This window comes from Chaetodon auriga, chromosome 14 (assembly GCF_051107435.1).
Source record: "Chaetodon auriga isolate fChaAug3 chromosome 14, fChaAug3.hap1, whole genome shotgun sequence".
NCBI lineage: Eukaryota > Metazoa > Chordata > Actinopteri > Chaetodontiformes > Chaetodontidae > Chaetodon > Chaetodon auriga.
In genome coordinates, this window is record NC_135087.1 from 25200870 (window position 1) to 25222093 (window position 21224).

Consider the following 21224-nt stretch of genomic DNA (forward strand, 5'->3'; position numbering starts at 1 on the left):
TCTTTTGCATATACTTTATTTTTCTATTTTTTCTATTTCTGTTCACTCTGATAACCTCATATAGTTTAGTTAAGGTTCATAACATATCATCAGCCTTTACCAGGTCATCAGTAATAGCCAGTCGTCTTCAGAGATCTGTACTGTACTGACTATAACAACTCACAGAACCAGTGTTAGTGTGTGAACATGATCACCCTCATGAGGGGTAATAGCAGCAAATGCAAAGTCACTGTCAAGCAGGAGAAAATCTTTCAAGGTCACATGCACATTATCTGTGCTTTTATGTAAGGTCGTCTTCTATTTGTACAATATCACAAATGGTTTTTGGTTTGCTGCACTCTATTTACACACGATCGTAATTAGAGAAAACACTCAAGTGCTACAGTACAGACGAAAGCAATAAAAAACCAGTTCAGTTCCAGTTGTGTCTTCCAAATTCAACTAAATTCAAGTCCCACCACTCTGGCAGTGAATTTATCAACAGTCCAAATATACTCAGTGGCTCCTCTCTGTGGCATAATGAAGATGAGTTCTTCTCTTAAGGAACGTAGTCCATGGGTTTGGTTGCCATCTTGTGTCCCATGTTTGTTTGTGTGTCGTCTCCCAACACTCTAAGGTCAAACTTCAAACAGGAACAAAAGCCTGATCTGTACAACAGGTCATAAAGGAAATAAATGATTCTGTTGATATGATTCAAAATCAATACAGTTTTACAATTACTATGCATCGTAATGTTGTTCAACTAGACCCAAACACACTGCCTTCTTTTACATGTAATAGAACTCCACTAAGACACTGCACATTCAGTTTGGTTCCCTTAATAAACTGAAAGACATAACTGCCAAGCAGTTATGTTTTGTCTGTGTCTTGTCTGTTGTCTGTGTCCACACAGTTATACTATTTGTTCTTCGCTAACATTCATAAGTACAAATATTACAAGCAAAGTTTTAATGAAATGAGTTGAAACTCACTAAAACCATTGTGGTTTATTTAGACTAGAGTCCTGCAACGGGCCGGGTACCCACGGATATCCGACGGGTACAAACGGGTGGAAAATGTGCATTTATAATTTTACGGGTACGGGCGGAACGGAACCAAAAGCGGGCGGGTAACATTTTATTGTGTCATGAAAATCACTAGTTTCAAGCAGAATGACGCAGCGAAGACGCTGCGCACCGCGCAGCACGCACTCTGACCTCCAGTACATATACACACCCCGGCAGCAGCGCGTGCGCGCGCGGAAATAACAACAAAAACAGCATGGAGGAGAAGGAGATACGAGCTAAGTTAGCAAGCGGTGAATATGAAATAGTGGTGCGTCTGTGTGTGACTAGTCAGTCTACTACTGTAAGACTTCGCTGAGAGCGTTAATGAAGGCTGCTGTCATCTTGTGTTAAAACAGGCTTGAAAAAATAAAACGTTTTTTTTTTTTAAGTGAGAGACCGTCTGTTGTAGGCTATTTAGTGCATGTAATCACGGGTAACGGGTCGGGACACGGGTCCATTTTTTGACGGGCGGGGCGGGGCTGGTTTGACATTTGATGTAATCACGGGTAACAGGTCGGTTCACGGGTCTGATGATTGACGGGCGGGGCGGGCACGGGTTTCGAAAATTGGACCCGTGCAGGACTCTGATTTAGACATGGTCTTCATTAATTGCTAACAAGGTAGGCATTATTTTTCAGGTTGTAAACAAACTCTTCATAAAACTATTTTGTCCGTTAATTTCTCTGCTTCACTTCTCTGCTTGTCTTCTCAGCTCTCAGCTGCTCTCTCCACTCTGAGCTTGCACTACATCATCAAAGCATACACTCCTCACAAAAAGTTAGGGATATTCGGCTTTCGGGTGAAATTTCAGTATGAACCTAAAATGCACTATAACCTTTACAGGTGAATTCAATATGACCTTCTCTAAACTTTTGAATGCACATGTCCAACCGTTCAGTGTTTCAATACTTTTTGCACAACCTGCTGTTCTCTAACAAGGACCTGAACGGCAAATTTCACAACAGGTGTTTGATCTATGAATCAATCAGTAAATTTCTTGGTTCAATTAGAATTGGTATTTAAACAGTCCTGTGCATCATGCTGTTCACACTTTGACATCATGAGACCAAGACGACACCTAACAATTGATCAACAGTACCTCGCTATTGCGAGGCTTCAAACAGGATGTTCTCAGAGGGAAGTGGCCACTGAGCTTAGAGTGTCACAGTGTGTCATCAGCAGGTTGCAAAGAGATACAGAGAGACTGGAACAGTCACAGAAAGGCATAGAAGTGGACATCCTATGGCCACATCCCACACTGATGACCACTTCATTGTGATCAGTTCCCTGCGGAACCGGATGATGAATGCCACTCGACTCCAGGCACATTTAAAGGAGGTGAGAGGCACCCAAGTGTCACATCAGACTATTCGAAACGGTTTACATCAGCGTGGTCTGCATGCTAGCGTCATCGTCTTGCATGGGCCAGGGAGCATTTACACTGGACAAGGGACCTGTGGTCCTCAATGCTGTTCTCTGATCAAAGTCGATTCACGTTGAGCTGAAATGATGGCCGCCAATGATGTTGGGGATGTCAAGGAGAGTGCTATGCATCAGCCACTGCTGTCACCAGATGAGCCTTTGGTGGTGGTGGTGGTGTTACAGTGTGGGCAGGTGTGTCTAGTCAATACAGAACTGCCCTACACTTTGTGAATGGTACAGTGACAAGGCCATACTACCTGCATAACATCATTAATCCAGTCATTGTGCCCCTGCATGTACAACACAGGCCTAATTTCATCTTCATGGATGACAATGCTCCAGCTCATCAAGGTTGCATCATTAGGGAACGGCTGCTGGAGACAGGGGTACCTCAAATGGAGTGGCCTGCACTTTCTCCAGACCTGAATCCCGTAGAAAACCTATGGGATCAGCTGAGTTGCTGTGTAGAGGCTCATAACTCTGTACCTCAGAACCTCAATGACCTGAGGGCCGCCCTTCGAGAAGAGTGGGATGCCATGCCTCAGCAGACAATAAGTTGACTTGTGAACAGCATGAGACGTCGTTGTCAAGCTGTAATTGATGCTCAAGGGCACATGACAAGTTATTGAGACATTGACATTTTTTGTTGTGGTATACCCACCACTGTTGTTGGTTTTTGTTTCAATGAATTGTTTGAGATGAGGAAATCACCATTGCATCCACTTAAATGCCCTACTTTCATGATATAATATCACTGTAGCATGAACTTTTTACATTTTCCATAAATTTCACTCGAAAGCCAAATATTCCTAACTCTTTGTGAGTAGTGTCAACAATGGGATTTGAAAAGAAGGGAAATTTTCTGGCACCCAGCCCTGGCCATTCCACTACCTTACTACTGTCTACGTAGTCCTTACATTTAGAGTGTACATACAGTGAATCCTTAAATCACCACTTGTTTTAAAATGTCAGAGCAACAAGGATTGGGTCAACTAGTTCTGACATTAAGTAAGAGGTGGTCAGAGTCAGATACTGGGTTGAAATTGAAATGCTCCAAACATCCCCACATTACATAAATGAAAACACAGAAGGGCATATAAATTCAGCACTTGATGCACACATCACCACCACGTTAATCACATTATGCTTCAGTTGTGATTTTAAGAGGTTACTGGCAAGTGAGACAATTGGTCAGAGAGGGTGATTAACAAAATGGATGGCAAAGATAGTGGAAATACAGTCATTGGTGGACCATGTTTCTGCACCCCTTGGGCAGGCTTATGCTTGCTAGATTTGTAATGCTGGTTCACATCGCCTTTGCCTCCATGTGATACAATAAAATCTGTATGGCACATATTACAAAATGCATAACTTTGACCGACATATGGGTAAGCCTCCTCCCATTTGGTGAGATACTTGCACAAACTTTTTGCCTTCTTGGCAGATGCTCCATCCCTCTCACGTTCATTCTTCTTCTTCCTCTTCTTCTTCTTATTTTATTCATGGGTGGGCTTGAGCGGTATCCAAATTTTGATACCGTCAAACTTCCTCCACATTTTACCGTGGTATACGGTATTACTGTGACTAATTAAAAATTATGACGTAAGCCTCAGGTGGCATTACCAAACTGTTGGCTTGTGCCTTCACCGTTCAGAAACTGAATACCAAATAGAGTTGGGCGGAATCCAAATTTTGATACCATCAAACTTTCCCCACATTTTCCCGGGGTATACGGTATAACTGTGACTAATTAGAAACCACTTCGCAGGGCAGCATGACATGCGCACAGTTCAGACAGTCAATGCTCACACCAATCCTAACTTGTAGCATACAAGAATGACGGGGAGAAACTCAGCTAAACACTGCTAATGTCTCCTCCTATGACTCTATGTTAGTTTGACACCAATCACGGAGGTCCTGGTTGTTTACATAAAGAGGAGGGGGTTTCTAGAGTGGAGGGAGAACTCATCATGCGATAACCTATCTCTGGGGTTACTTCCTTCTGGATCGTCATTGGTGTTTCTATGGTGAATTTGAGTGAGTCGCTGACCGGCATAACCACGCAGTTAGTTTCACTGCTCTGTCTCATGAATGAGTGGAGCGCTCACAGAGGACTCTGCTGAGCAGCCGGAAGTGTTATTTTACTGTTTTATTTGCATTTCGTCCTTTTATGAGAGCTAAGAACAATAGCAAGCAGAAAAAAGGCTGAAAAAGTGTTTTCAACAGAGGAGTTTCTCCGTAAGCTTGAACGAGATAACGGCACTCTGCTCAGATGCGCCTAAATGAGCGCCTGGGCATACCTGTGTTAAAACATCTGTAAAACTGCTCAGGCACAGTCACCTTTTTCTCGAGTAAAAATTCAACCAGATACATTGAACGGAGTGGACTTCAGATTAGATTAGATTCAATTCAACTTTGTTGTCATCATCAGAGTGCAGCACAGAGACAACGGAATCATCTTTGTTTGTAGTCTCTTGGGTCCTGAGTGAGGGCCATGAGGTGGTAAGAAGGGGTGTCAGTGTCAATGGGAGGGTGGTGGGGGTTGGAGGGGGAGCTGCTGAGGGACGGAGTTCAGCAGGGTAACAGCTCTGGGGTAGAAGCTGTTCTTGTGCCTGTTGGTGCGGGAACGGGGGCTCCTGAACCTCCTGCCAGATGGGAGGTGGGCAAACAGTACATGGTTGGGGTGGGAGCTGTCTCTGCTGATGCTGCGTGCCCTTCTTAGACACCGCTTGCACTGGAGGTCCTTGATGGTAGTTAGCTGGGCAACAGTGATGTACTGGGTGGTTTTCACAACCTGTTGCAGGGCCTTCCACTTGGAGGCTGTGCAGCTGCTGTACCATACTGTGATGCAGTTGGTCAGGATGCTCTCGATGGTGCAGCGGTAGAAGTTAACAAAGATTTGGGGAGCCAGGTTAACTTTCTTCAGTCTCCTCAGGAAGTAGAGGCCCTGTTGAGCCTGCCTTATCAGGGTGGAGGAGTTGAGGGTCCAGGAGAGGTCCTTGGAGATGTGGACGCCCAGGAACTGGAGACACGTTCAACCTCAGACCCGTCGATGTGAATGGGGGTGTGACTGCAGCCTTTAGTTTTCCTGATGAGCTCCTTGGTCTTCTTGGTGTTTGAGGGTCAGGTTGTTGTCGGTGCACCACTCGTCGTTGTTGTGAATCAGGCCTATCACCGTGGTGTTGTCTCCGAACTTGATGATGGAGTTGGAGCCATGCACAGGCACACAGTCGTGAGGGAAGAGGGAGTAGAGATGAGTGCTCAGCACACAGCCCTGTGGGACGCCAGCGTTCAGGGTCAGGGTGTTGGAGGTGTGGTTGTCTAACCCAACAAATTGGGGTCTGTTGGTCAGGAAGCCCAGGGTCCAGTTGCAGAGGGAGGTGCTGATGGTGAGGTCACTGAGTTTGTTGACCAGCTTGGAGGGGATGACACCTTGTCAAACAACTTGGAGATGCTGTATGTTCTACATACTGCCACCTGATACTAAACACATCAGCAGTTATGTCCCCTTTCAAGTTTAAAAATAAGGGAGATTTACAGCAAAATATTTAAACCATAGGACAGCAAATGACACAGGTAAAATACAGGAGAATCCCGGGAAAAATGGGAGGGTTGACAGGTCTGCCAATAGCAAAGGCCAAGTGCCATTACAACGTCTTATGGGCATACTTTTAATAGTGCCCATTAAATCATTGTCAGACCATTTTTTACGGACTCTTAATGAATAACATGTCTGCATTTTCACTAATTATACTTATTTAGGCATTCAGATCATATTTTAATGTTGGTTGTCTTTATGTTAAGATTTTGATACATGAAATTCACTCTGACATTTAAAACTTCTGGAGTGACCCAGTGGTTAGAGCAAGAAGAACCAACTTCAGGCATTAGTGGCTATCTTAACAATAAAGTTTTTTTGCCCCTATAACTTTGACAAATACTACTTTTACTTTAACAAGCAAATGTGTGATATGTATATAGCTGTCCCTAACATCCATATTGCAGTAATTCATTTATCCCTATTTTTGAGCACATGACAAGATACATTTGTATAACTTGGATGACTAAAACAAGAGCCTAACCAATACCTTTTGAGGCTGATACTGGTGTCAGTAAGTAATCATTTAAACAATGAACAAAAATATAAATGCAACACTTTTGTTTTTGCCCCCACTTTTCATGAGCTTTCAAAGATGTAAAACATTTTTTCTATATACACACAAAAAAACATTTCTCTCAAATATTGTTCACAAATCGGTCTACATCTGTGTTAGTAAGCATTTTTCCTTTGCCGAGATAATCCATCCCACCTCACAGATGCGCATATCAAGATGCTGATTAGACAGCATGAAAATTGCACAGGTGTGCCTTTGGCTGGCCACAATAAAAGGCCACTCTGAAATGTGCAGTTTTGCTTTATTGGGGGGGGGGTCAGAAAACCAGTCAGTATCTGGTGTGACCACCATTTGCCTCACGCAGTGCCACACATCTCCTTTGCATAGAGTTGATCAGGTTGTTGATTGTGTTGGTCAACTCCTCTTCAATGGCTGTGCGAAGTTGCTGGATATTGGCAGGAACTGGAACACGCTGTCATATACGCTGATCTAGAGCATCCCAAACATGCTCAATGGATGACATGTCCAGTGAATATGCTGGCCATGCAAGAGCTGGGATGTTTTCAGCTTCCAGGAATTGTGTACAGATCCTTGCAACATGGGGCCGTACATTATCATGCTGCAACATGAGGTGATGGTCATGGATGAATGGCACAACAATGGGCCTCAGGATTTCGTCACGGTATCTGTGCATTCAAAATGGCATCAATAAAATGCACCTGTGTTCGTTGTCCACAAGATACGCCTGCCCATACCATAACCCCACTGCAACTATGGGCCACTGGATCCACAACGTTGACATCAGCAAACTGCTCACCCACACGACGCCACACATGCTGTCTGCCATCTGCCCTGAACAGTGAAAACCAGGATTCATCTGTGAAGAGAACACCTCTCCAGCGTGCCAGATGGCATCAAATGTGAGCATTTGCCCACTCAAGTCATTACAACAACGAACTGCAGTCAGGCCGAGACCCCGACGAGGACGACGAGCATGCAGATGAGCTTCCCTGAGAAGTTCTCTGACAGTTTGTGCAGAAATTCTTTGGTTATGCAAACCGATTGTTGCAGCAGCTGTCCGGGTGGCTGGTCTCAGACGATCTTGGAGGTGAATATGCTGGATGTGGAGGTCCTGGGCTGGTGTGGTTACACGTGGTCTGCGGTTGTGAGGCCGGTTGGATGTACTGCCAAATTGTCTTAAACGCCTTTGGAGATGGCTTATGGTAGAGAAATGAACATTCAGTTCAGGGGCAACAGCTCTGGCGGACATTCCTGCAGTCAGCATGCCAATTGCACACTCCCTCAAAACTTGCAACATCTGTGGCATTGTGCTGTGTGACAAAACTGAACAATTTAGAGTGCCTTTTTATTGTGGCCAGCCTAAGGCACACCTGTACAATAATCACACTGTCGAATCAGCATCTTGATATGCCACACCTGTGAGATGGCATGGATTATCTCGACAAAGGACAAGTGCTCACTAAAGCCCTGTTTACACATACACAGATATTTTGAACAACGGAGACATTTCCCTCCGTTTGTGCCCTTCATTTACACGCAGAGAATTCGCCTCTGAAAACGATTCATTCTAAAAACTCGAGCCAGAGTGGAGATTTTGGAAAACTTCGGTTGCACGTTTGCATGTAAACAGAGAAAAACAGAGTTTTAGGTAGCTGACGTCACAGTATATGCCAGAGGTTGCACCTGCGCCAAAAGTGCGATCTGTGTTTATATTTTCATTTGGCTATGGTGATCATGGATGCATTCAGAGCAGCAGTCGCAGGTCGGAGGTCCGCAATTTTGCAACAACTCCCCCCACAACATACATTTTTGTAAAAGCCCTTGAAAGCATGCTTTCACATGTGAATTAGTACTCTGTTACCTTGAAGGCAGAATGAGTAGGATTTTTCTCAAGACAATGTATGTCATGTCACAATGTATTGTCTGATAAATAATCCCTCTCAGTAATCATGTCTGACCAGCTAGAAATATGCGGTGGTATGTTTATCTATCTACGGGACCCGGCCGGGCTCAGCCCGAAGGAGCGACGTGGGCCCGCCTTCCCGTAGGCCCACCACCCGCAGGAAGGACCAGAAGGGGCCGGTGCTTTGTGTTTTGGGTGGCAGTCGTGGGCGGGGGCCCCGACGACCCAAACCCTGGACAACAACTCTGGCTATGGGGACATGGAATGTCACCTCGCTGGGGGGGAAGGAGCCGGAGCTAGTGCAGGAGGTTGAGCGGTACCGACTAGAGATAGTCGGACTCACCTCCACGCACAGTTCGGGCTCTGGAACCCAACTCCTTGAGAGAGGCTGGACTCTCTTCTACTCTGGAGTTGCCCGCGGTGAGAGGCGGCGAGCTGGTGTGGGCTTGCTTATAGCCCCCCAGCTCAGCCGTCATGTGTTGGAGTTCTCCCCGCTGAGCGAGAGGGTCGCTTCCCTGCGCCTTCGGGTCGGGGATAGGTCTCTCACTGTTGTTTCGGCCTATGGGCCAAACAGCAGTGCAGAGTACCCGGCCTTCTTGGAGTCCTTGGGAGGGGTACTGCAAAGTGCTCCAACCGGGGACTCCATCGTTCTGCTGGGGGACTTCAATGCCCACGTGGGTAGCGACAGTGATACCTGGAGGGGCGTGATTGGGAGGAACGGGCTCCCCGATCTGAACCCGAGTGGTGTTCTGTTGTTAGACTTCTGTGCTAGTCATTGTTTGTCAATAACGAACACCATGTTCAAGCATAAGGGTGTCCATCAGTGCACGTGGCACCAGGACACCCTAGGTCGGAGGTCAATGATCGACTTTGTAGTCGTATCATCTGACCTTCGGCGGTATGTCTTGGACACTCGGGTGAAGAGAGGGGCTGAGCTGTCAACTGATCACCACCTGGTGGTGAGTTGGATCCGCTGGCAGGGGAGGAAGCGGGACAGACTTGGCAGACCCAAACGTACTGTGAGGGTCTGTTGGGAACGTCTGGCGGAACCCGCTGTCAGGGAGGTCTTCAACTCCCACCTCCGGGAGAGCTTCGACCAGATTCCGAGGGAGGTTGGAGACATTGAGTCTGAATGGACCATGTTCTCCACTTCCATTGTTGATGCAGCCGTCCATAGCTGTGGCCGTAAAGTCGCCGGTGCCTGTCGTGGCGGCAATCCCCGAACCCGGTGGTGGACACCGGAAGTAAGGGATGCCGTCAAGCTGAAGAAGGAGTCCTATCGGGCTTGGTTGGCTCATAGGACTCCTGAGGCAGCTGACGGGTACCGGCAGGCTAAGCGGGCAGCAGCTTGGGCGGTTGTAGAAGCAAAAACTCGGGTCTGGGAGGAGTTCGGGGAGGCCATGGAGGAGGACTACCGGTCGGCCTCGAAGAAATTCTGGCAAACCGTTCGGCGCCTCAGGAGGGGGAAGCAGCTCTCCATTAATACTGTTTACAGTGGAGGTGGGGAGCTGCTGACCTGGACTGGGGATATTGTCGGGCGGTGGAAGGAATACTTCGAGGATCTCCTCAATCCCACTGTCATGTCTTCTGCAGAGGAAGCAGAGACTGGGGACTCAGAGGTCGATTCGTCCATCACCCGGGCTGAAGTCACTGAGGTAGTCTGCAAGCTCCTCGGTGGCAAAGCTCCAGGGGTGGACGAGATCCGCCCTGAGTACCTCAAGTCACTGGATGTTGCAGGGCTGTCCTGGTTGACACGCCTCTGCAACATCGCATGGGAGTCGGGGACGGTGCCTTTGGACTGGCAGACCGGGGTGGTGGTCCCTCTGTTTAAAAAGGGGGACCGGAGGGTGTGTTCCAACTATCGGGGGATCACACTCCTCAGCCTCCCTGGGAAAGTCTATTCCAGGGTACTGGAGAGGAGAATCTGGCCGATAGTCGAACCTAGGATTCAGGAGGAACAATGCGGTTTTCGTCCCGGCCGTGGAACACTGGACCAGCTCTATACCCTCCACAGGGTGCTTGAGGGTTCATGGGAGTTTGCCCAACCAGTCCACATGTGTTTTGTGGACTTGGAGAAGGCATTCGACCGTGTCCCTCGCGTCATTCTGTGGGAGGTGCTCCGGGAGTATGGGGTTGCGGGCCCTCTGCTGAGGGCTGTGCAGTCCCTGTACAACCAGAGCAGGAGCTTGGTCCGCATTGCCGGCAGTAAGTCGGACCTGTTCCCGGTGCATGTTGGACTCCGCCAGGGCTGCCCTTTGTCACCGGTTCTGTTCATTATTTTTATGGACAGAATTTCTAGGCGCAGCCAGGGACCGGAGGGGGTTCGGTTCGGGAGCCGGCAGATTTCGTCTCTGCTTTTTGCGGATGATGTTGTCTTGTTGGCTCCATCGAGCCAGGACCTTCAGCATGCACTGGGACGGTTCGCAGCCGAGTGTGAAGCAGCTGGGATGAGAGTCAGCACCTCCAAGTCCGAGGCCATGGTTCTCGACCAGAAAAAGGTGGCTTGCTCCCTCCGGGTTGGGGGAGAGATCCTGCCTCAAGTGGAGGAGTTTAAGTATCTTGGGATCTTGTTCACGAGTGAGGGAAGAATGGAGCGTGAGATTGACAGGCGGATCGGTGCAGCGGCAGCAGTAATGCGGTCGCTGTATCGGTCCGTCGTGGTGAAGAAGGAGCTGAGCCGAAAGGCGAAGCTCTCGATTTACCGGTCAATCTACGTTCCTACCCTCACCTATGGTCATGAACTTTGGGTCATGACCGAAAGAACGAGGTCCCGGATACAAGCGGCTGAAATGAGTTTCCTCCGCAGGGTGGCGGGGCACTCCCTTAGAGATAGGGTGAGGAGCTCTGTCACCCGGGAGGAGCTCAGAGTAGAGTCGCTGCTCCTCCACATCGAGAGGAGTCAGCTGAGGTGGCTCGGGCATCTGTACCGGATGCCCCCTGGACGCCTCCCTAGGGAGGTGTTCCAGGCATGCCCCACCAGGAGGAGGCCCCGGGGAAGACCCAGGACACGCTGGAGTGACTATGTCGCTTGGCTGGCCTGGGAACGCCTCGGGGTCCCCCCGGAGGAGCTGGAGGAAGTGTCCGGGGAGAGGGAAGTTTGGGCGTCCCTGCTCAGACTGCTGCCCCCGCGACCCGGCCCCGGATAAGCGGGTGGGAATGGATGGATGGATGTTTATCTATAAGAAAGAGTTCAACACCAATTGGCCTCATATCATCTGTGTGACGGTGGTCTGACAATATTATTGTACAATCCTACATATGTCATCAAATTCAATATTGCTAAATGGTCATTGACACGCAGAAGTTTGTGACATCAGCTTTTTCTTAATGAACCCCACCAACTTCAAAATAGTGAGAAAAACACAAACAAAAATGCAAATGCAAAGAATTTGTGTCTGTGTGTGATGTGTAAGAGATCTTGTAGGACTTTTTATTTCAGATCTTGACAGTGACGACATAAAGTGAGGACAGTTTTTTCTTACATTCTTCAAAGGCTGTTCAAATGGTGAGACTTCTTTTCAAAACTCAGATTAAAATTACGTTAAGGTTAGTGTCTAAGGAACTCATTCATGTTAATGATGATTCTCTCAAGTATAAAAGGACAGAGGACAGAGCAGACTCTATCTGCTCAGGAGGCTGAGGTCTTTTGGGGTGTGTGGGGCACTCCTGAGGACCTTCTATAACTCTGTTGTGGCCTCTGCCATTTTCTATGGTGTAGTCTGCTGGGGGAGCAGCATCACAACAGCTGACAGGAAGAGGCTGGACAAACTCATCAGGAAGGCCAGCTCTGTCCTGGGATGCCCTCTGGAACTGGTGGAGGAGGTGGAGGAGAGAAGGATGACAGCCAAGCTGTCCTCCATGACAGACAGTGACTCCCACTCCCTCCAACACACACTCACTGCACTGAGGAGCTCCATCAGTGACAGGATGCTACATCCTAAGTGTATGAAGGAGCAGTATCGCAGGCGATTCCTCCCTGCAGCTGTCAGACTACACAACAAAAACTGCTCCAAGTAATCAGTGAAATAATCAGTGCAATAAGCTGTGCAATGAAACATGTACAGAACAGTCTGTAAATACTAGTAGAATTTTATACGGTTTTCTTTAGGATGACTCTCTTTATTTTTTTTTTTATTTAAAATTCCCACTCTTTTGTACATACTACTGTTTTTACTTTGCATGCACTTGTTATATTACTTGCTTTATTGATGCTGCTGAAATTTGGAATTTCCCCTCGCGGGACTAATAAAGGAATATTGAACTGAATTGAAAAGGTGTGTGAACGTGTCTGAGGTTGTGTTACAAAAGAGAAGACAGCCATGTTAGATGGCACATGGAGAGGTTGATGCAGAGTGCACTGGAGGCCTTTAGGGGTCGACACAACCTCCCAACAACCTCTCGGCTCACTCCCCCTCTCTTTTCCCTATGTCTCTTGCTCTCTGTTAGATGAGTTGTACATGCTTGAGCTCACAGGATTTAAGTCATTGTGGACTGGGCTGAAACTTAGACAGCACACTACACACTACTGCGCACACCAGACACTCGCACACCAAAATATATACATACAAACACACACACACATAAACAATTGCGTTCACATAACGTTTCCATAATGCATTCCAGCAGCACTCCAATATGTGAGCAAGAAAAGGCTTTTGTTCAAGATGATTGCTTGCCCACTTACTCCAAGTGCAAGGTTGTCTAAAACCACTCAAGAGCCTGTGCACTCGCCCCACGTTGCTTTTTAATTTGACAAATGGGCCTAACGCCAGTGTTTCATAGCCCAACAGCTGCTTACACACAGTCAATATCTGTACTAAAAAGAAATTAGTCTCTCTCTCTCTCTCTCTCTCTCTCTCTCTCTCTCTCTCTCTCTCTCTCTCTCTGTCTCTCTCTTATGCCCTCTAACTTCAAACTCTTAGTCCAATTACTGTATCAATTTTGCATTTACTCCATTGTTTCCAATTAGCAGCTCTGGCTCTGGTGTGGATGTGCCAAAATAACTAATTTGTGAAATGGATTTGGAGAAAAGTGTATCCACATCAGTGTATTATTGCCTGTCCACCACACAAACATAAACACATACACATACACATACACACAGCACTCTAACAAAATGTAAATGACTCTCTCTCTCTCTCTCTCTCTCACTGTGTGTGTGTGTGTGTGTGTGTGTGTGTGTGTTGTCTCCCTCCAGCAAGTGACAGCAGGGTGGTGTCCTGTGCAGCAGTTTGGCGGATGCCGTCTGACTGGGAGACAGGAAGCCATGAGTCACCTGATGACTCCGCCCACAACCCCCAAACCCTGGAGTTGCTCTGTCACCTAGACGACAACGTCCATAGCAACGCTGCCTGGTAGGTGTTGGTGGGGAACAGTCACACTCACAGTACAAGTGATACAAGTGCAATTTTTCTTTTGATCCACAATAGTGTGCAATTCTGTGTTTGTCTGCTGTGTATGGGGTATTGTTAATATTTATGAGGACTACAGGATAACTAATAACTCATGGGGTTCAATAAACTACAGACAGAAGCCTGACATGCCTTGAAAAAGATTCCTGTATTTGAGACGTCCTGTGATACAGTGATTAATATAATTCATATAATATCATTGGTTCCCAGCATTCTCTCATGAGTGAGGCATGAGTTGGGTTAAATACCCACGTGCATCTGTGCATCTGTGCATCTGTATTCCAGTCAGTCACTGAAATACTTTTGATGCATGAGTCTGTACTGACATGGTTTCATCATCTCATGGCTGAGCTACGTTCAGGTTGTGGGGCAAGGGTGATGTGTGTATCTGCCTGAAATTTTGTTGCTGTAGATGGAACTGTCTTTTCATAGTTCTTGCCTCACGGGTCAACCTGAGCACAGCTAAGCAGACAGATAAACTTCTCGACAAGTGACAGGTGTATTCTTTGAGATGTTTCCCTCTAAATGTCGAGAGAGTGAAGCTGGAAGAAAATAACAAAGCATAGTTTTCAAGCTCTTGGCTGTAGTGTACCACATAAAAATACCATGTTTCTGTGTCAACATATTTGAATACATATATCTAAAAGGAGAATTGCAAAATGTCCCTGTTGGCCATAATTGAAAATGTGAGACTTGTTTCCTGTATCCTGGCTAACCTAAGTAATTCCTGTTACAATTAGAATTACAATTTGTCATTTGGCAGATGCTTTATTCCAAAGTGACGTTTTTTCATACATCACAAAATAACAACAACAAAATAATTTCCCAAATTGGGATCAATAAAGAAGCAGTCTAAGTCTATGTACTATTATTAGTGCTGAACGTGTGCTCTCTTTTAAACAAGACCTTTTTAATGAATGATGTTATTTTAGATCATAAGTTAGACTGTCTTCTTTTAACCGAGACATGGCTTGGTACTGACGCACATGTTGCTCTCACTGAGGCTTCCCCGCCAAATTTTAACTTTTTATTTTCTACTAGAGGGGGTAGAAAAGGAGGCGGAACTGCGTCAATAGTAAATAACACACTGACTTCTACTGCAGTGTCTTTTAACAGTTTCACATCATTTGAGCACCACACCTTTGTTTTTAGCAGCCCTCCAATTCTCTGCATTACTGTATATAGACCACCCCATCACTCTAGCTCTTTTATCAGTGAATTTTCAGATCTTTTATCAATCATTCACACTTCTTACAACAGGATTTTAATAACTGGTGATTTTAACCTACATGTTGATGACACCTCGGATCCAATATCCAGAGAATTTTTAAATCTTTTAAACTGTCTAGATTTTAAGCAGCACGTCACGCAGCCAACTCACAACAGAGGACACACCCTGGACCTGGTCATAACCCATGGCCTGTCCATTGGTGTGCCCTCTGTTGTTGACCTGGCTGTGTCTGACCACTACTGTGTTTTTTTTAATATCACCAGTTTTAACCAGCGGGATGCCCCGGTGAGAACAGTGAGGAGGCGCTACCTAACTTCTGAAGTGGCTGCAAATTTTTTCAAGATTTTACAGAGCACTCCTGCTGAAATTTTACCTGCACCATGTGATTTTATTGTTGATAGTTTTAACAGCAAGCTGAAGTCAACTCTCGACTCAGTAGCTCCACTTTTAACTAAAACAATCACAAGAAAACCTATACCTCCGTGGAGAAACAACAGTGAAATACATAAACTGAAAAGACAATGCAGGAGTACTGAGAGGAGATGGAGGAAAACTAAACTATCAGTCCACCTCGAGACTCTACGGCAACAACTCAAAAACTACAATAACGCAGTTAAACAGGCAAGAATTTCTCATTTCTCACAACTTATCATAGACCACAAAAACAATCCCCGGTTCCTCTTCTCCACCTTTGATATTTTAACAAGCACAAATTTTAATAAAGTTCTTAACATGCCATCAGACACTCTCTGTGAGAACTTTGCAGACCACTTCAGAACCAAAATCAAGGACATCAGATGCAGCCCTTTATCCCAACAAGTTTTATCTGTTAACACACCTGAATTGTTGTCTTTGACTGAGGAAACACTCGAGAGTTTTTCCCTGGTTGTTGCGAGGACACTTGGTCGAGTTTTCTCCCAACTAAACCCAACAACCTGCCTTTTAGATCCAATTCCCACTTCACTTTTAAAAGCATTTTATGGATTCTTTGAGGAACAGTTTTTAAACATTATGAATTGCTCCCGTCAGACGGGTGTCTTCCCCACCGCTTTTAAAACAGCTCTGGTGAAGCCCCCTCTGAGGAAGAGCACTTTAGACCCCAATGTTTTTAATAACTACCGAACTGTATCCAACTTACCCTTTTTAAGTAAAATTTTAGAAAAACTGGTTTTTAACCAAGTCACTGACTTTTTAAACAGAAACAACATTTTAGAGAGACATCAGTCTGGTTTTAGGATAAACCACAGTACAGAGACAGCACTTTTAAAGATTTTAAACAACATCAGGTGGAACTTAGATAATAGGAAACTCATAGTCTTGGTTCTACTGGATCTAAGCGCCGCCTTTGATACAGTAGACCATCACATTTTATTAAATAGACTCAGACACCTGGTTGGCCTCTCTGGTAGTGTTCTTAAATGGTTCCACTCCTATCTCACAGACCGATGTTTTTATGTAAGTATGGATACTTGTTCCTCAGGAACCCATGAAATTAGGTGTGGGGTTCCCCAAGGCTCAATTTTAGGTCCAATTCTTTTTAAACTTTATATGCTTCCTCTCGGAGACGTCATTAGGAGACACGGCATCAGTTCCCATAGCTATGCTGATGACACACAGCTGTACATTGCCGTGTCTCCTGATGACACAGGACCAATTGATGCCCTTTTTAACTGCATTTTAGATATCAAGTCATGGATGGCAGGGAATTTCCTACAGCTCAACCAGGACAAAACAGAGGTTTTAGTTATAGGTCCTGAAGGCCAGACTGAGAAACTTTTACCAAAACTACAAGATTTTAAACCAACCCAATCTGTAAAAAACCTGGGCGAGATTTTTGACTCTGAGCTGACTTTTATCCCACATATCAAAAATATAACAAAGATAGGCTTTTATCATCTTAAGAACATAGCCAGAGTCCGCCCGTTTCTCTCTCAGGCCAGCACAGAGATGTTAATGCATGCTTTTATTTCCTGTCATTTAGATTACTGTAATGCTTTGCTCTCTGGTCTTCCTAAAAAGAGTATTTCATACCTCCAATTGCTGCAAAACTCAGCCGCACGCGTGCTGACAAAGACCAGAGGGCGGGCCCACATTACACCAGTTTTACAGTCGCTGCATTGGCTCCCTGTCCGCTTCAGGATCAATTTTAAGGTTCTTTTACTAGTTTTTAAATGTCTTAACGGCCTTGCGCCCTCTTACTTATCTGACCTGCTTTTACCATATCAACCCTCGTGGACCCTGAGGTCCTCCGACACCGGTCTTTTATCCATACCAAAAGCCAGAACAAAAACCCATGGTGAGGTGGCATTTAGCCACTATGCCCCACACCTGTGGAACAGCCTGCCGGAGGGGCTCAGGACTGCAGAGACTGTTGACATTTTTAAAAAAAAGGTTAAAGACACACCTTTTTAATCAGGCTTTTAACTGAATTCAAATTCTTCTTACGTTTTTATCATTTATCATATGTTGATGTCTTTTATTCTGATGTCCTATATTTTGTATTATTTCACCCTATTTTATCTACTTATTATCTTATGAACTTCTCTTCTTTTAACTGTTTAATTTATTTTTTATTTTTATTTATTTATTTATTTTTTGTTTTAATTCCAGTGTTTCCTCTGGGGGGTCCTCCACACTGAGAGTTGTGTCTGGTCTGCTCTGGGGGTGCTGTCCTCAGGCCCCATCGGCCTGGCTGGTGGGGGGGACTCGCCAGTACGTCAGGGTCGGTGGGGCCCGGGTGCCGGCGCCCCCTGTGCTCATAGCCCGTGATGACTCCTCTCGGTGTGGACGGCCCCAAAGGTGGCATTCTCCTCAATCTTCAGTGCCTTGCATGTCTCATTACTCCTGCTACTGTCTGTGGTGAGAATGTGTGTGTGTGTGTGTGTGTGTGTGTGTGTGTGTGTGTGTGTGTGCATGTGGTCGAGGATGTGTGTTAGTACATATGGGGGGTGGGAGGGTTGGGTTTTTTCGTGTTGTTCTGTTTCTATTTATATTGTTTTTAACTCTTGTAAAGCACTTTGTATTGCACTATGTATGAAAAGTGCTATATAAATAAAGTTTGATTTGATTTGATTAGGCTTGGCCATAATTTAGCAGTAGTTGGGCTCAATATACAGACCAGAGACTAGAGTAAAAAGGAAACAAGTTTATTAAAGAAATAAATAACAAAAGGTGCACTCATAAGGAGTGGAAACTAACTAAACTAAAGGTGCACTCAAGCGAGTGGAACAAAACTCCACGTGAGAGGCTGAGGCTGAGCATAGGCTGTACGTGGCTGGTAGGCACTGCAGAAGACAGAAGCACACGTAAGAACAAAAGAAAAGGCCACCTTACTAGGTGTGCAAAATACTGAGACAGCAACTGACAAACGACTGGAGGTACTCACTAGGCACAGGCTCTGGAAACTCATGGGAGAAATCAGGATAATCCAGCGACAAACCAAGCTCGCGTCTTCCTTATATACTGAGCCGAATCAGGCTCATGTGCTCCAGGTCCGCTGCTGGAGAGGCGGAGCCAGCTGGGTGCAGGGAAACACCCAGCTGAGACAGACAGGGGAACAGACAGACAAACACATAACACTAGGGAAAAGGGAAACAGAAAACACTAGGAACAGACAGGTTAGCGGATCCTAACTGTCACATTCTTCGTTTGTTAGACATTGACCTTTATCAAGCTTATTATTAGCCACTTATATTAGCCACTTAAGACAGACTTGAAAAAATATGAATGTATCCTTTATTTAACCTCTACATGGTTTGAAGTATGTTGAGTATGTTGCTTCGATTCATTCAAGAAATAGAGCCAGTTGTTTAATACAGTATATCATACCTTATTTCATACAGTTGGACATGTCCTACTGAAAATGACATAGCCCACATTTGCCACACCATTTTATTACCAGTTGGAATAAAGGTCTCCTCTTTCATTTCCCACCTTCTTTCTTATCCTCCCCTCTCACCTTGTATTCGTCCTCCATATGAGTGTTTTATGTTTTTTTTTGTTTTTTTTGTTTTTTTTTATGGAGACTGTTGACTGGCCCGCATCTCAGACTGTAGCCTAGTTTTGGTCCTTTTGTCTTATAATTCCTGTGCACAATGCCTTACAATAATTCAGCACTTATGAGAGGGAAACTCAGTGATCGTTCCTCTTTTTACTCTACTGTTCATTGGCTGGCACATGATTGCTATCATTTTTAGAGGCGTCAATCATTTAGCATGATGCATATTGTAGCAGGTGTCTATAAGGGGGAGATACAATGGAGAATGAGTGGGAAAGATGGAGAGAAGCTTACAAAGAAGAGCATAAGAGAGGTAGAAGAGAGGTTGCATTCGTGCACTGTGTGCTTGGTGTGTGCTTTGAGCTTGTGTGTGTGGAAAGAGGATGGTGTTGTATATGTGGGGGGTGCACCTATGTGCGTGTGTGTGTGTGTGTGTGTGCGTGCATTAGCAAGCCAAGCAAGGCTGCTGGGTAATGATTGATGGTTCTGGGCTTCACCATCACAATCTTAAAGCAGGGGCACCACACTCTGTGTGTGTGTGTGTGTTTGTGTGTGTGTGTGTGTGTGTGTGTGTGTGTGTGTGTGTGTGTGGTGGGAGTGTGCATTTGGTGTTGTGAAGCCTGTAGCCTATGCTGTGCACTTTTGGTTCCCAATGGATGGCTGTGGTCTGCTGCCCACCTCCTCCATCTCTTTATGACACACACACATACACACACACACACACACACACACGCACACACGCACACACACACACACACACACACACACAGGTTGATGTATCTGCCTGAGAGCCCACTGGGGTCCAGCTGAATGGGACTAGGGGACCCTCACAGTAAAAATGTCATTTAGTGATCATGAAGTCGCCCTGCACACTTTTGAAAATCAACATTCTTTCCTTTTGCACTTTTCCATTCCCGCCTAGGACCCTGATTAGCTCAGTTGGCTCCACAGGAATCGATTCACTCAACCCAATCAAAAACCAAATGAAGAAGAAGAAGAAGAAGAAGAAGAAGAAGGGGAAAAAAATATAGATATAGTGCACACATAAGCATAAGAAGCTTTGTTTAGCTCACTTTTTAGGGAGCGTATTTTGCTGATATTTCCATTCAGAGAACACTTCACAACAGGGCAAAGGATCAAATGTTTGCCCACCGAAAAAATTAGGAGATTTGGAGGAAGGAGAAATTGTTATTATTACTTGGAGTGGAGGGACACCAGCTACCAAATACCAGACACCACATAAAGGATGCAGGCTATACATGGGCAGACATGCTACAGGGGGTGCAAACACACACAGGAAGGTGAACAAATAAACAAACACAAGCACATACACAGACACACACACGCCTCATAAGAACACAAACTCCATTTTATGTCTGCTTACACACAAACATTCATACAAACACTGATTGGTGCAAGCTGCCGGTATTATCGTAGTGAGTGGAGATAAGTGTGCGTGCGTGTGCCAGTGTGCGTGTGCGTGTGTATACAATCCGGGTTATCAGGACCTTTGTTTTCTAAAATAAACAAAGCAAACATCCTAAAAACACATGGAGTTAAATGCACTGGGGGGAAGACTAACATAGCACAGGTGAAAACAATCAATCAATAACACAGGCAGGAACACACAGGAGTAAAAGATGACATGAGGTAAACCTTCAGCATAACACAGGAAATAACAATGACATGACATGTAGCCTTTTCAACCACATCTTAAATGAAACATCATGATGCAGGTGGCATCTTCAATCTTTAGTGAAGTTCTCAGTTTATCCAGAATCAGAATCAGAATCAGAATCAGAATCAGAAAAAGCTTTATTGCCAAGTACAATTTTACACATACAAGGAATTTGTTGTGGTGAAGTTGGTGTATGACACATCTACTAAAAAATAAGAGTACAAAATATAAGAATATAAACATATATACACAAGTCTGTTTTTTGTTTGTTTGTTATTTTCCGGAAACACAGTCTGTTTTTTTCGAAAAGAAGTCCAAGCTGAGCGTTAATGTAATGCATAGAGTTGTATCTATGTCAGTGTGACAAGATGAGGCAGAGGTGGAGTGTGAAGAGTGTCGG

The 21224-nt window shown here is 45.3% G+C and overlaps 1 protein-coding gene across 1 annotated transcript in view; it reads left to right on the forward strand.

Moving 5' to 3' along the window:
- Positions 1–21224, forward strand: part of eipr1 (EARP complex and GARP complex interacting protein 1) — a 140991-nt gene that overhangs the window by 12649 nt on the left and 107118 nt on the right. Inside the window, exon 4 of the mRNA XM_076748096.1 lies at positions 13705–13861. Within this exon, the coding sequence (XP_076604211.1) occupies positions 13705–13861 (157 nt within the window). The remainder of the gene's footprint in view (positions 1–13704; positions 13862–21224) is intronic.